Raw genomic sequence first — 16,345 nt, forward strand, 5'->3', positions numbered from 1 at the left:
TTACGTTACGGTACGTCGTCGTAACGACAACTACGTCGTCTCCTTAACTTACTACGTAGTTACGTTCGTACCGTACGTAATTACGTTATACTACGACTAACGTACTCTCTCTCTCTCTCTCTCTCTCTCTCTCTCTCTCTCTCTCTCTTTCTTTCTCTCAGGGGATATTCATCGATACGAAAACCGCGAGAATTCGGCGAGGATTCTGTACCTACGCATTCAGTCGTGGGAATGCAATTTTGACGATTCCACTGGTCGATTGGGGCAGGTCACGACCTGTCGGAAATTACTCCCGGCAATCTTTCGCGGGTGGTGGAACGAGAGTCTTTAGGGAGCACAGTTAACAACGTCTTTACGACTCACTTTACAAGACATCGAGATCTCCACGAAGTTGTAAAGGACACATTGGTCCTCATATATTTCGTGAATAGCCGAGCAAGTACAGTCGGTTTGTCGGAAAATGTAGTCACGTTGAGTTCTACCTGGTTTTATGTTTCGTCAAAGTACTGTAAACTATACTCACCATAGTTACTCATGTATTCATGATATTCTTATGTATCACATCATCATATATATTTTTTTTTATCTAATCGGCGATGTTCACGTCTGTGTCATTTAATAAATTTTTTTCTTCAGAGACTTTCATATGCATTGAATAAATATTCGGTAATTCGAAAGCAATTATTTCATCAAATTTAAATAATATTAGGTAAATGCTGATATATAGAACCGTTACGTGTAAAATTTTATATAATTATAATACATTCTATATAATGCATTTTCGTATATAATCTGACAGCACGTTAGCAGTAGAACAAGAGAAGTTATGAAAAGAATATAAGAACTTGGCAGAATCAATAATGTTTTTTTGGCACACGGCCTCAATAGATGATTTATGCTGATGTGTAAAATGCTTGAACAATTAAATGCATTGTAAATATCTACATCAGATGAACGTACGTTTGAATATTTTCACATTTATACAAGGCTTTTATTACGTAAGGATTATATTACAAATATAGTAAGTATAACATATAAAAATTTCTCATATATTTATTATTATAGAAAACAATCGATGTATTTAGCTGACTTTAATATTAATTTCACTTGTGCATATGTAATATTAAACAGAAAACGGGCTATTTGTGATTATCGTAGAAACTAATATTTTATCCCATTATTATATCACGTTTAGTTGTAGGATATCGCGGGTTTTATTCTGCACTGTCGAACAGATATTATTTTGCGTGCGCGTATTTACACGACTGTAATTAACGTCGAGCCCATCATTCTAGCCATTGATCGTCGGCCAACTGCACTCTGGATACCCACAATTAGACGAATTAATCACATTTCTGCAATCGCGTAGCCGGGTTGCAGCTTTTAAACGAACATGGGGAACATGATACCTCTCGTTCACAAATACAAATGCACGTGTTTACTTCGTTCCATGGATAAACAAAAAACTTCTCGAGGAGCTTTTTGCTTATCTGTATAAATAACGACACACGTTTTTAATTCCAAGTACGTAATATTTATTTGTCTCTCGAAATAAAGGTGTTACACAGTTCTCTCCGCAGTACAAAAACGCTCATCCCTCCATAAATCAACAACTTCTGCATTCTGTTCGTTAAATCGATAATATCGGAAAATCAATTTAATAGACGATAGTACAGCGACTCCGCAATATGTCCTTAATTTGCCAAAAATAAATCGATAAAAAATATATATAAAATAAATATCGCAAAATGATAAAACTCGTAGAACTTTTCGTCGTTTGTTATCTTATTATGATAATCTTTATATAAAGCACAAGGCCAACGATGGTTAGATCCCTATATTTGATTCAAAGCTATCATTGAACAGGGCAGAAAGTGATATGATTATCCGACGGTTAATTCAATTTGCTTCTCGCTGTTTCAGATGATATCGAAGAGATTGACCGAGCTATCCAGGTGGCTACTGTTGGCGGGGCTTTTGTGCTGCTCGTCCTGTCAGAACGTACCTACCTCCCTCGAGAATAAACTCGGTATGTTTCGACTGCTCACTGTCCTCCTGCCCTAAACATGACATTACCACTACGTGTCCTGTGGAAATATTTTCCGTCGAACGAATGAAGACACGAGAAGAGAGCGAGTCTGCCCATGTTTACTATTCTAAGATCTCTCTCGTTGCACTGTCATTATTTTTGTATGATCCTGTGAAATGTTTATTCGTACGAATTTGACCCCGGATAAAAAATTTAACACTGTTCCAAATCAAATTTTAATTGTAGGAAATACGATATATTACATTATACTACAATATGATATTTCGACAATCTGTATTGAAACTTTAAACGCTTGATAAAAAATAGATATTAAATGATTTTTTTATCATAGTGAGTAATGTGAACAAGACGTACAAGTAGTATAATTGTCACGGGATGACAAATTTTGATTCAGTTCAACAAAATTGTTTTAATATTCTAGCAACCTCGGATGTTAGAATATATAGATGTTAGAAATCTGATTGCTAGAATATTGAAATGTTTTCAAGCATTGCTTAGTTTCCTAATTTATTTTGAACATTTAACAAAATTACTTCTATTTAATTAAATTTTAGATATTTTAGCAAAATTATTCTCTCTGTATACTTAATTATTCTTATTAATTGTTTATATATGATGATCGTTGCAGCTTTTTTCAAGTTCGTGATTCTGTAACAAATCTTATCTGTTAAATTGCGTTTGCAAAAACCGCTCTGCAGGTACTTCGATCGTCGTATTGCGGACATGGAAGCTGCGGGAAGAAGGAGCTGGCACATTGAAGAAGCGACTTCGTGTCGCGACATTGCGACGCTGCTGTTGCATCCAAATATTCAACATCTCGGTGGAATCAGATTTCTTATTTTTTGAACTGAAAATTAGATTTTTTTAGAGCGATGAACAAAGGGTAGTAACTTGGAAAGTAGTTAATTAAAGATACACTCATTATCATGTCCGTGTTAGTAGAGTCTGCGTTCTTTGTAAAAAGAATAATAAAGATTTAGACAGATTCATTAGACAATACTCGTCCGCGAAAAAGTCTTTGCTTAAAGTGTGGCATAGATATTTTTATCTTTTTCCAATTTTTCTCCAAGTTCTTTACGTCTGCGCGACAGTGACCGCTCTTATTCCGTTTTTATCCGTTCTTGACGCAATGCGGAAAAATGAAGAAATAAAGAAACAGAAGAAAAATGCAAAGCATTAAAATAAATACAAGACGGAAATGTCTTAAATTTTATCTAAATTATTTGTTGTAAACTTAGTGAATTTCAGTATAAACAGAGACGAAGAAAAATTCTGTTGATTAATGAAATAAGACATATCAATTCGGCACATCCGTCCACTTTCGCTTCGGAACACAAGCTGCCAAACATTACTATTAATCTTAGCATAAATCTTGATCAAAATTAGTTGCACGTCATGCGTACGCGTTGCATATGCGTGTGTGTCTCCACGCATATATCAGTGGGGCGGGTCAGTGGGTCATACTACTCGATGTTAAAAGACACGCACGCGGCACGGCTGGATGTCTTCGATTAATTCATATATTTATGTTATATGCAAACATACATATTTACATATCGATAATTGAATTATTCCGATTAATATTTGATTAATGATGTTTATAGAAAGAAAGAATAAAGAAAAAGTTATTCATCAAACCTATCAATGTAATAAATCCGTTAATATTTTACAATGAAAATCGCAGGAACTCTCTATAAATAATTTATAGATATAAATTTAAATGTCATTTTATATAAGTTGCAAATTGATTAAATTTATTTTGTCAATTTAAATAAGAAAGCGTATGTTCATAATTTCTAAACCTTTGCAAGATTCTTCTGCAAAAGTGAATTTTTAAAGCTGCAATATATAAATCATTTCAACACATTTTAACTTAGTTTTTATTTGCATAATAGTGCGGGAATAAATGAAATGCCAAGGTTTACAGGAAACGCGACACCCAATTGCGATTGTTGAAAGTATTCTCGTACATAATGTCCGCGTTTGTGAATTGTAATTTTTAATTTGCGCTACGTCAGGATAACGCGTTGGGAAACGACGTCCTAGGTGGATTTCTCACCTCGCTGTCCCTCGCCGTGCGTTGTTCTACTTTCAAACAACAACGTCTGACACAAAAATACGAGAAAATGAGCGCGGTGCGCGTACTTTTATCGCGCGCGTTCACAATAGCCAACTTTGCATTTAACGTCCCTCTTAACCTTTGCACTTCTCCGCCGAATGCGGCTGCGAGCAACTCGACCCAACATCCTCCTTCATACATCGCGAAACCTGACTCGTGAGAAAAATCCGCGAAGAACATGATTAATTCCTTGACTGCTTTTCGCAGCATGAATATATACAGCGTTCGTATAATCAACTGGTCGCTTCTCTACGCTATTTTACTTGAAATAAATATTTTTCAGATTTTCCGAAAAAAATTAAACTATGAAAGCACGGTGAACGAATAGAATTGATAACGAGATAAAAAATCGTGCAAATACGCATGAATATTATGTTGATTGTCAGTTCAAAAATTTAAATAATTAATAACTGTACGCTGATCAAAAAACCTGATCAAAAAACCCAGTACAGTTTACTACGTAATTAATTTTTATAAAAGGAGGGAATGATATTCGAGTCCCTGCTTTCATCAATATAAATGTAGCAAAATTATTTATTCTCCGTGTTCCGGTTATGTTCATAATTTTTGCTGAAAGCTTCAATATTGCCACAATCGAAAGTACCTCACCCAAAGGTATTACGGCGAATATAAATTTGCGCGAAATGGGAGAAGGGTAACGTATGCTCAAATATGCATGCGGAGCATATCGGCGAGACGTGGAAATTAAAAGAGAGAAGATATGACTGCACATTTTATACGCTCGATTTCATTCGGCATTGTACCATTTCACGTCGACAAAAGCGGCACGGGAATGCGGGAATATGTGTCGCATAAGCGTAATATGTACAAACGAGCGGGAAAATAATCCCACGCGCCACGGCGACATAAACGCGCGCACACAGGCAAAAACATAATAACGCTTTCGGCTTTATGCATTTGCATCGCAGCTATGTTATGCTTCTCACGCTTTGTTCGGATCATGGAGAGATTTTACCTTCTTTTTTTGCGGTTAGACGTTGCGAGATTATATGTAGTTACACATAAACATAAGAATTTGTTAATAATAAAATAGAAATTGTATACCCCCGCTCTTTGAGTCTTAATTTTATAGAGTAAATCTTTTTAATTATCATATGGAATATCGCTCAGCAATGCGAGCTTTTATAAATGATATATTTTATATGTTACAATTTAATATGAAGCAATCATTCAAATTCGAGATTTTATGAATCGCTTATTGACATGAACGTTATACACGAGATTTCGTTCATACAAATTTCGTCCTCAATTGCATCGCTACATACTTTTGTTCCATCCACATTACATCGTCATTTTACATCTCGCATGACTCTCTTGAATCGAAATGATCATTTGCATAATAGGAAGAAACAGCTTCGTAACAATCGCCACATTTTATCTCGCCTGCTTGCTCGCCCGGTTCGTATTCATGTCTGTTTCAATTGAAGCTGAGAAATATAACCCGTGTTTCTTCAGTCCACGCGCACGTCACTTCATTTTCAAACAATAATGCATGAAGCTCTGCATAAAACTACGAGAAAATAACGCGTCGCTTTTAGCATTTGCACGTCGCTCTCGCCATTTGGATTCTTCGGATTAATTCTTCTCTTAATTCATAGAAGCGAGTCTTTTGAACAAAGTTACAGTGCACCGAATGCACATCCATGGTATGCACATCTCTTTTTTTTGACTGTTGAGAATTTTAGGGCGCGTGTGCTGTCACAGTGATTAAAAGATCCGGAACTTTCTTGGATAAAGAGTATCGGCTCGAGGAGCTCGAATACTGCTTGATAAAAAAGTGGGAATTAATTGTAACAGAAATACAGACACAAAATAAATGTTCATTTCTATGATTCACAGCGTCTCCACTAATACGTGTATTTCCGGCGGGCAACGGTTCGCGAGCCGTGAACAATAAATCTAGGAAGAAAACTCGCCACGAGTCCATTACTGCGTCGTAACTCGCAAGTCTCTTAACCTTAATGAATCTTTGCTCGGTTGTCAACCGCCAATGCATTTCTTTCAAAATAGTTCCTACCGCGTTACGCTTGAGACGAATGTCTTTCGCTATTTCAACAAGACGTCACAAGACTTAAAGTGAAAGATTATTGTAAGATTACATGTGAGCGCTTTCGTATCAATTTTCAATATAAAATCGGATTTAAATCAAGAAACAAAAAAACAAATGAATGAACGATTCACTTCAATGAATACGAACGGCTTCGTACATATTGGCTGCATTTTTTTACATTTATTGAAGTAAGTTCATTCATTCTCGTTTGCTTGATTTGAATTAAGACTAATATAACGCCCACACTTTATTCTTGAGATATTTCATGTTTAAATATTTTAATATGTATGATGTTTAAATATTTTATGTCGATGTTTATCGATTTCTAATAGCGAATTCGATTGGACGCACTCAGTGCGAAACTCGGTGTATATTAAAATCGAACACAAATTGAGATGAAGATGTAGGTTTGATATAAATATATAAAAACAAATTAAACCGTGAAATCTTTATAATTACATAGGTATGCATTTTATAATTCAATATATTGCATTTTAACAATACTTTTACATTCATTGTCAGATTAAATCGGTGCTTTAATATGCATCATTGCGTACTATGCGTTCAATCGAATTGCTGTAAGTGTTTCTAGTGCTATGAATAAAGATCTTATTTAATAATAAATTGACGTAAATTTACGCGACATCCAAGCAATTGCACTCGTAAAATTTTAATATTTTAAGAATTTAATATAAAAGATTGATTCAACATTCATGCATGTCGGGTTTCGAATGAAATTTGCAAAGGGCGAAGATTTAAATGCCGAATGCGCTCGATTTAAGCTGCCGCTCTGTGCAGAGACTCGAACGAAATTTCCTAACACATAATATTCTCCGAGAAATTACTTAGGCGTCACCTGTCCCCTCGTTTGAAATATGCTAGCGGAAAACTGCGGAGGTCGCGGATTCGACCGTGCATTATGCAGACAGGTAACACGAGAGACGAAGAGACGGCCAGTGCACGAGCCAGAAGAGACCATCTGACCATCCCGTGTCGTGTGAGTATATACGCGAAGCATGACACGTGTATTTATGCGACATGACTGGAGAATACTGGCGCCTGCCGACTGTCATGCAGCCGCGGAACATTCCGACACAGCATGTCACATTTTCATCCTGACGTAATGCTCGTTCGTACATCGTAATGAGGCACTGCAAGGAAAATGATGGGAAACGACGTCTCTCAAACATCCATAGATTGCGCACTGTTTGCCACGTTATTAAAATTATTACTTTTACATTTTATTTTGCACTTCAGTATTTTATTGCTAATTTCTATTTAAAAGCTCGATCTTGAAAGAAATATATTTCTAAAATTTTTTATAACTTTTCTCCTACAAGTACTTATGATTTTTAAATTTTTGTAAAAATTTGTGAATGAAATGTATAAATTTTTCAATGTTGTTATAAATTTTTTAACTTTATTGTAAATTTATTTCTTATCATAAGAAATACATTTTTTTTTATATTCGTTTAATAATCCTTATTAACGTGCGGTTTGCTAGCATTACTTCCTGAAAGATATGCTTGAAAATCTTTATTCCCAATTTGAAATGTTGTCACGGGTGAACATCCGTCTCGATTACGAGACGGTAAGATTTCTCTCGGCTCTCGAAGCTCTCCGGCACTTGGGATGTCAGCGGTACTTCCGTCAACGCGGAGCGCATATATGGCGCATTATGCATCACCTCGTGCATAACTGGCTGCACCTGCAGCTTGCACGAGCGGTTTTAATACCCGACGTCTACCGTGTTTACGGCGCCGACCATAGAGATAGAAACGTCGATTGCCTCGAATGCCGGAGAAAACGCTACTCTCGACTAGCCAGATTATCAGGACGTTTTCTCGCGAGATATTGGGCGTACATACAAGCGCGGTGTGCATGTGAGCGGCGACATCCGCCGCGTGTATTTTGTCTTCGTTGCCTACGTCTACGAGTCTCGCATGAAACCTTATGCCATACGTACGCGAGCAGCATCTGACAGCATTCGTGGTCAATTACGGTAACGTTATATGTCAAGTCCCGACTGGGAATTAAATGAAAACCTTATCATTATTCTTTTTACAGCTCGGCCCACTTGTGAATGCTAACCGCCATACGTTCGTACGTGCTAGCGGGATGATCGCGTATCCCTCGAGCCGTTGGAAAACTTTACAGAATTAATAGCTGACAGGCTACCTGGGAAACTTTACGTGAAGGTGCCTGCCTTCCAGCCTTCCCATGAATTATCCTTCCTAATTGCAGTACTATTCTTATAAATCGCGAAGGAAGGCAGATCGTTGTCGACCGTGCTTGACGAACGGTTACTAAAGCAATCAACGCTTAACGATAATCGATCGTTATATGTATAGCGGACCACAGTAGACCGATATCTTATACCTTACTCAAACGAGTGTCCGTCAGCACTCAGATATGCGAAGTGAAGGCGCCTCATACGTCACCCTTCGACGTTGAAAAGAAATGCTCCTCCTCCTCTCAGCAAGACTTCGTTAAGAGACTCTCTTTCTTTATTTCGCGAAGACGGGCCTTCATCGTTTTCGTGGGGAAGGGCCCGCTATGCTGGAATCTCAGATACGACGCGACGTGAATTGCAACTTCGTAACTGGATCCTCCTGCTTCGTGATGTATAGGAAAGCGGATGTGTACAGGAGGGACTACTTACTTAACGTTATCATCCTGGGTGGCTTACGTGTTCGTTTACATCGCGCTTGGAAACAAAAGTGGCATTGTCTGTCAGGTGAAAGATTTTTGCTACATTGGATGGGACGTTTATTCGAGAGTACTTAATTCTCTTTCTCCGCGTAGATATGGAAGTAAAATGCATAAACGTATTTCCGTAATATCATTTCCTCTCGACCGTAATGATACAGTCAAGTCTAATAATGTGATTTTATCCGTTCATTCATTGAGGAGTTACTTACAACACTTAGCTATATTTTACTACGTGACACACATTATCTAATCTCCGGTAACTTAGTGCACTTTCAAGAAACAGGTAATTTGAGATAACATAAAGTTGTCGTCTTTAAATTTTGTAGATATTTACAATATCTCATTTTCTCAGATTATCGTCGCGTGACGATGAGTTATATTAGAGATATCAAATTGTGCGCCATGGTATACGACATCATTTAGCTTGACGATGATGTTAAACGAAAGTGCGGGCGAGTAGACGACGACGCAGACTATTGCGCGGCATCATGTATCCTAGAAACGTATAAATTTATATGACATGGTTATTGCGCGTGTTTATCGTATTTCATCGAGCCGGCCATGGTCGTTCTCTCACTCGTGAGTGCATCTAGTATCCCATAAATTTATGCAGCCTAGAGGATCGTGACGTTCGTAATGCCGGTAGGATAAATCAATCGGGCGAGAGTGCCGCGCGCGGCGCGAGAGAGGAATATAATAAAATTAAGAACAATTAATCACGACGACGGAGCTTATTACTCAAAGTATCAGGTTCTCGTGCGCCGATCAAGTATAATTGGCTACTCTCTCTCTATCATCTCTTCTTCCATTCCTCTCGCGCGTCATCGTGAGACGAAGGTTTCCACCATTGACTCGCAATAAACCTCGCCAGCTTTAATCGGTCATGACGACCTTCAAAATTTCTGTTCGCAGGCGGCCAAAATGACAGCCGGCCGCGGATATTCTCTCCCAGGATGGACTATGACGAGTGGACGCCGTTAGGTCGCGGCGACCCTTTGAAGAACAATCCGACATTCGATTACGTGCCACCGGTTCTTGACAAGGTACAATACTGGTTGGACTCGCAGCAGCACACAACGGAGCCGTCATCGAAGCGCGATATTCTTGTGTTGGGTGTGACCGCGAAGAAGACCAGCCCGAAGATACCCGAGCAATTTCTCAAGTTTGTGGATGGTCCTAAATTCACGCGAACCGGTAGTCAAGATTCGATTTCCTACAGGAATGACTTTACTGGCAGCACTGGCGCTGAACCACCTAAAATTGTGCGCACTACTAATTTCCGGAACGGCTTGATCGACTATAGAAATCAGAACAGACTACAGTCATTGCCAGCTAGTTATTATCCGAGCCCGTATTACAGTCAAAAGATAAAGCCGTACACTATGATGATGCCGCCGCCGATGATTCAGAAGGCTGAAACATCTACCAGTTTTAATGTTGGGACGTCTAAAGATAAGATACTCGGTTATCCGGACACATCATCCTCATTTAGCACGCAGACAGAGGAAGGCCCTGTTCTTCAGGATACTCAATATTACGGAATACCATCGAAAGATTATGGACGCTATTCTCCTGTATCATCGTCACGACCGTACTCCTCGAAGGCACCACCAAGCAAGGTCGAGACTATCAAGAGTGTTTACTTGCCGTCTACATCGCAGAATACGAAATCGAGATATGAAGCAACTACTGCACCGTCCGTGTCCTTCGAGAAGTCAAATCTAATATATCAATCGACGCAAACTCTGTCTGGCGGATGGCTCGGCAACAACGGACTCACTTCATCCTCCACAGTGTTTCCTCTGGATGTCAACCAGGTCACATGGCAGACTTCGGATTACTCTAGAGACCATTATGATCATCACGCCGCGGCTTCGTCCAATCAGGAGGTCGTCATTAGTCAGAACGCGAACATTATTGTGGATGCCAGTAAAAACGAAAATGAAGAAGTAGTCATAGGTCAGAAGGAGATCAGCACCGAGGCGACATCTTCGACGATGGAAAGTGTCGTACAAACTTCTACCGCTTCGACTACGGATTCCACTGAGCAAGAGGAAGAAACTACAACGGATGTGCAACCCTCGCAAAAGATGCATATTGTTGTCGCCAATTCGCCATTCAGTACTATGGATTTAGAGACACACAAAGCAAAAAAGGATTCAGTCGCCGTGGTAATTCCGACGAATTACGTTGAGAAAAATTTCTCTGCAAGTTCTTCGGATTCACCGACGACGGTGCATAACACCGCTTGGGAAAATCCCACTACTTCTGAAATAACAAAGATGACTCATCAAGTGCCGAAGTCTCAATCACAACCAGTAAGGAACGCGATAACGAGTTTGCCGATTCTCTCGGAGAATCCGTCCGCTTCCTCCGTGCCGATGAGAATGATACTATCCTCACAGCATCAGCCTCTGCATCCGCCATCTGCTCCAGTCATGCCATCCAGACACATAGATAGTTCCTCACATATGTACGTCTCTCCGCAGGCGGCTCAATCCATGATGCGTCCTCAGACTAGACCAAACACCATGATACATTTCATCGGCAGCATGCATCCCAGTTTCCGACCATCCTCGTCCGTATCAATGTCTCACATGTCGCCACCTATGACGCACCTGCATGCGCCATCCATGAACAATATGATGGTACCATTGCCGAGTATGGAACAGACTCATCAAAGACTACCTCAACCATTCCCCGTGACATTTACCAACCCGCCATCGCCGACTTTCAGCACGCAGATTCCTGAATCCAACGAGCAACTAATCGATCATCGATCGTCTCGATTACCTGCGACAACTGTGACCACCTCGCCATCTTTCACATCGACAATTTCGTCGACGATGGAGTATACGCCTACTATGGACACCATGGATCAGCACGAAAACACAAAGCCCAATAAATCGCCTCTGATGAAGATTCTCAATGTTGAAGAGACTTCGAAGACAATGCTTGCACCATCATCAATGATCCCACCACGAACTACGACCGTTCCGAGTCTCACCACCGATCCTATATTCTCTCATTACAAGCAACCATCCAAACCGATCCGTGGCCCAATGTATCTTATTATTCAGGGTCACTCAAAGGTAAAGACTTATAAACCCACGGTGAACAAACATGGTGTGCCCGTAGAAAACAACGAGATCATGGAGAGCGCGACCGAACGACAACTGTCCAAGTTGGAACAGTTAATTCGAGAAAATACAAAGAACGGCTCTGTCGATTTAGCTGCTGAGAAGAGAAAATTGGAAGAAAAGGCACGCACTGAAAAACATGTTTCCTCGCGCAAAGAAACTCTCATGAGTCTGGTTGAGAGCGGCTTGAATGGTTTCACCGTGTCATCACCGACATTAGCAGAAGATGAGCGTCGCATGTCTAATTCTGTTACGAGCATCGAGATCAATTAAAGATCCGCTGTTTGCGACAGCTCTTGTGTAGGAGAAACAAGCTTGACAGGCGGATGCTGGCAGCTGAGGACATCCGTGGGAATCCTCGTTGCGCTCATTGGTGGATGAGCAATCGCCATTCTCAGTAGAGATGAATTTTCTTAGGAACGATGTCGATTTATTCGTTGCTTACGCGCGGTTCATACCGTAAGTCGTTAGGTGAAAATCGATGGCTGAATGTTGTTAGACGCGCAAGAGAAATTTGAGGGCTGTAATGGCTGACTCTCGCAGCATCCTTTTTCAGTGTAGGAGCTACCTGGAAGATATGGAAGATAACCACAACACGTTGACAAACGAGGTGTCGAGAATTTGCGTTATTTATTTTATTTGTTATTTCGTGATATTGAGTGCCTCTATATATTCTTTAATACTGAACAATCTAAACGAATTTATGTATTTATAGATTTGCTGATAACGGTTGAGTTATAGTACATGGAGACGAGTTTACGGTAAGCGGATATACGAATGTACGTTTATCATATTGATTATTTATTTAAATCATCGAAATAATTCGATGTTGATGACACTCATTATATGTAATTATTATAATTATTATATTTCAATGCATACGTCATGATCATGCATAATTTAATTTTCAGATTTAATTAATCTGTTTTATTATTTATTTCACTTAATATATATAAGTTATTTCTTTATTTTATTTTATTTCATGCGCGCTGCGAAAGTGCATAAAATATTGCGTTGCAACAAGCATTACTGCTGTAATTTGATTAGCAATGAGATTATATAATTGTGCAGCAATTGAAATTCGAAGTAATTAGCGACGCAGTTAATGATGTCTTCTTTTTCATATTAATGATTATTATTATTATGCTTTATACAATCGTGAATCATGCGCATGTTCCACGTACTGAAATTTTTCAAATAATCTGTATTTGATTTTTTATGAAAAGAAAAATCGTTCTCAGATTTTTCACAAAATCATACTACAGCTGAGAATGAATGGTCACTTTCTTAGTTTTTTGTAGTTGTATGCGTGGGAAAATTAGTTTTACATCTCCATTATCATCGCTTCAATATTCGTTTACCTTGCGTTTGCTCGAGATCGACGATTGTCATTCGCGGTGATAACAAACTCTTGTTATCACCATATAACAGAGGCTCAACCAGGCAGTTCTCTTTATGTTCTGCCATGCTTTCATCCACGATGAAAAAAAAGCGCCAATTTCATATGTGCCAGTATACATAATTATATTACATATGCATAAATATATAAAAGTGTAGATATATACATATATGTATATAACTATATATACATATATATTTACACATGTTACACGTCTGAGCGGAATAAATCGTTCAACGATTCCGATCGCGCATACGACTCGCTTGCGTCCTCAACGACAGTTATCGCGATCGCGAATGCAATGAGTGTATGAATTGGAATTCGCGTTTCACTCACTATTTTATGGCGTCACTCGATTCGTGTACGCGCTTTCTTCCACAATCTAAATATCGAATGAACTCGTTTTATCACGATGCGATATCATTGCGAAACGCTAGCTATCAATGAGGGCGTAAAGCAGCATCTCAGATCGACCTGGACTGGTCTGCGCGATTTAATTGCGCCGCAAACGTGAAGCTTATCGTGCTACATACACACAATAATATTATTTATCGTACAGCGTAAACAAAAGAAATACAGGATGTCTCAGAGGTAATAGATCTCTTCGATTAGATTGACGTTCCTTTTATTCTAATTTTATAACAGATTATCGAAGTTTTAAAAATATTTATCTTTGATCTTAAATGAAATCGAAGTTTTAAATATATTTATTTTTAATCTTAAATGAAATTTGATAACGTTAGTATAAATGTTACTGACAGTTAATTATGTAAAATTTTTCGTTGCTCATAATCAATTAAGGACTTGATATTGGAGCAGATACTTTATCGGTCTCTTACGAGAGAAAGCTTGCAACTTCTAAGACATCTTGTATGACGTCGATGTAATTTATAGATTCGTGGATGTTAAGAATAGATTTTCTCTTTAGTATCATATTTATTGCGCTAAATATAGAAATCAAAGGTGGAAAGTCTCGTAATCAATCGCTCCGAATTACATCCAGTTTTCATACTTATTCGCACTTATTTTAAAATGACACTTGATATTTGCGTTAATGAAGCATGAAAACATCGAACGGTATAAATGAGAACCACAACGATTTTTTCTCCGTTTTTTCCATATTTATAAGCTTAGAAAGGATTCCAACTGTCTTCGATTCGAGATTTCCGCAATGTTCTGTAAAACACTCTACATCTTTAGGCGCTACGATATGAAACTTACATTAACACTAGTCTTACATTCTACCAGTTACCAAACATATCGCGTACGTACTAACAGTTCACAGACTTATCACGACTCTCTTGCTCGTAGCGATCGTAATTAGGCATAGTCGAAGTTACACGCACTCATACGCAATATGTATACTCACGCACATACACATGATATAGATATATGCATATATATATATATATATATATATATATATATATATATATATAATATACATATATATAATATACATATACGCGGTGTATTTATTTATATAAAAAATTATATGTATATTCGGCGATGTGAGCGCGCTCGCGCGACATCGCGATCACCCTTACGCATTCGGCGTTACGTTCGCACGCGTTAAGTTACGTGCATTAAGTTTACGTACGATAAATTGTACCTGATGGTCACGCACGCATTCTGTTGATTCTTCCGTTTTATTAATAAAGCATCTTATTATCAATCCAAGGATTCCTTCAAACCGCTTCAATCCCATACTACTCTATTAAGGAGAGAATCAATTGCTGTTTTAAAAAACGAGAATTGATCGCGATTATCAATTATACGATATTCAACAGCGCGATCGTTTCTCAACTGTTGTAGTTATTTCCTCTGATTTAATGTGTGTTTGTGTGCGTGCGTGTGCGTTTGTGTATACGCTGTGTTGCACGCAGCAATCATAAATTACATTGGGACTCGGCCCTCCATATAACGGGATGCGGATCTGTCAAAGAGACCCGGCATAGACCAACACGCGACGCATCCAGAATCAACTGCGACGAAGTCGGATGAAGTTATACCGATAACGATCTTACGGTAAAACAAGGGATCATAAATTTCGGTATAATCCGATGAAGGGGGCATCAGGATAGTTCATTAAAAGCGCTATTAAAATCGATCATTAAAATCGTAACAAATCAATTCTTTGTATTCTAGTACGACGAAAGATTGGGAAGCGCATTGCATAGCAAATTTGATTTCGATTTATTCTATTTAAAATATGGGGTTATAAAAAGAGTATAATTATTAATTTAATAATTATAAATTAATTTTTTAAAAGTCATTAAAAGAAAGGAGAGAGAGAGAGAGAGAATAAAAAATTTAATACTCTGTCTGCTTAATTTATTAATTTAGTGAGTGCCCACGAAATATCATGGAAATTGTGATATTTAGATCGACATGTAAATATAATTAGCGATTGAACGGTATCAGCAATTAATGCAATGCTTTTTACGTGATAAAACACGCGTGACCCATATAAACTTGCGTCACTCGTTTATCTCGATTATCCTTAATTGAAGCGGTCAAACTGGTACATGAGAATGACAAATTTTCCAAGCGCGGATTGATTGCGTTTGCAATTTCACGCGGTGTTTGTGATTCCGTAAATTCTACTATTATTAGCTCCCACTGGGTCTCTCTCTGATTTATGATACTGTCTCATTCAATACTATCGCTTAACATAAATTTGATATCAAATGACTCCCTTTAGTACATACAAAATATTTTTCTAGAGTGTGCGATAAATTAATCAAATAAATTTCGCAATTTGTTTATTAACGTGATAACTTGATTACAAACTAACATTCCATTACACTGTACTACATGCGTCACAGTACAGAGTAAACAGATGATATTAAAC

General features: G+C 38.3%; 1 protein-coding gene across 1 annotated transcript; it reads left to right on the forward strand.

The window, feature by feature from the left end:
- Nucleotides 1–1,923: 1,923 nt before the first annotated feature.
- LOC105625893 (mucin-3A) lies at nucleotides 1,924–12,365 on the forward strand. The gene is made up of 2 exons (XM_012207203.1): nucleotides 1,924–2,029; nucleotides 9,865–12,365. Exons 1-2 carry the CDS (start codon nucleotides 1,924–1,926, stop codon nucleotides 12,363–12,365), a joined length of 2,607 nt encoding a protein of 868 aa, XP_012062593.1.
- Nucleotides 12,366–16,345: the final 3,980 nt, after the last annotated feature.

The sequence above is a fragment of the Atta cephalotes genome (genome assembly GCF_000143395.1).
Source record: "Atta cephalotes unplaced genomic scaffold scaffold00004, whole genome shotgun sequence".
In the NCBI taxonomy this organism is placed as follows: domain Eukaryota; kingdom Metazoa; phylum Arthropoda; class Insecta; order Hymenoptera; family Formicidae; genus Atta; species Atta cephalotes.

What these genes read in the sequence shown, in the direction of transcription:
- LOC105625893 (XM_012207203.1), top strand. Translation starts at nt 1,924, where the DNA reads ATGATATCGAAGAGATTGACCGAGCTATCCAGGTGGCTACTGTTGGCG. An exon ending in CTCCCTCGAGAATAAACTCG is followed by an intron (nt 2,030 to 9,864) that starts GTATGTTTCGAC and finishes TTCTGTTCGCAG; the next exon opens with GCGGCCAAAATGACAGCCGG.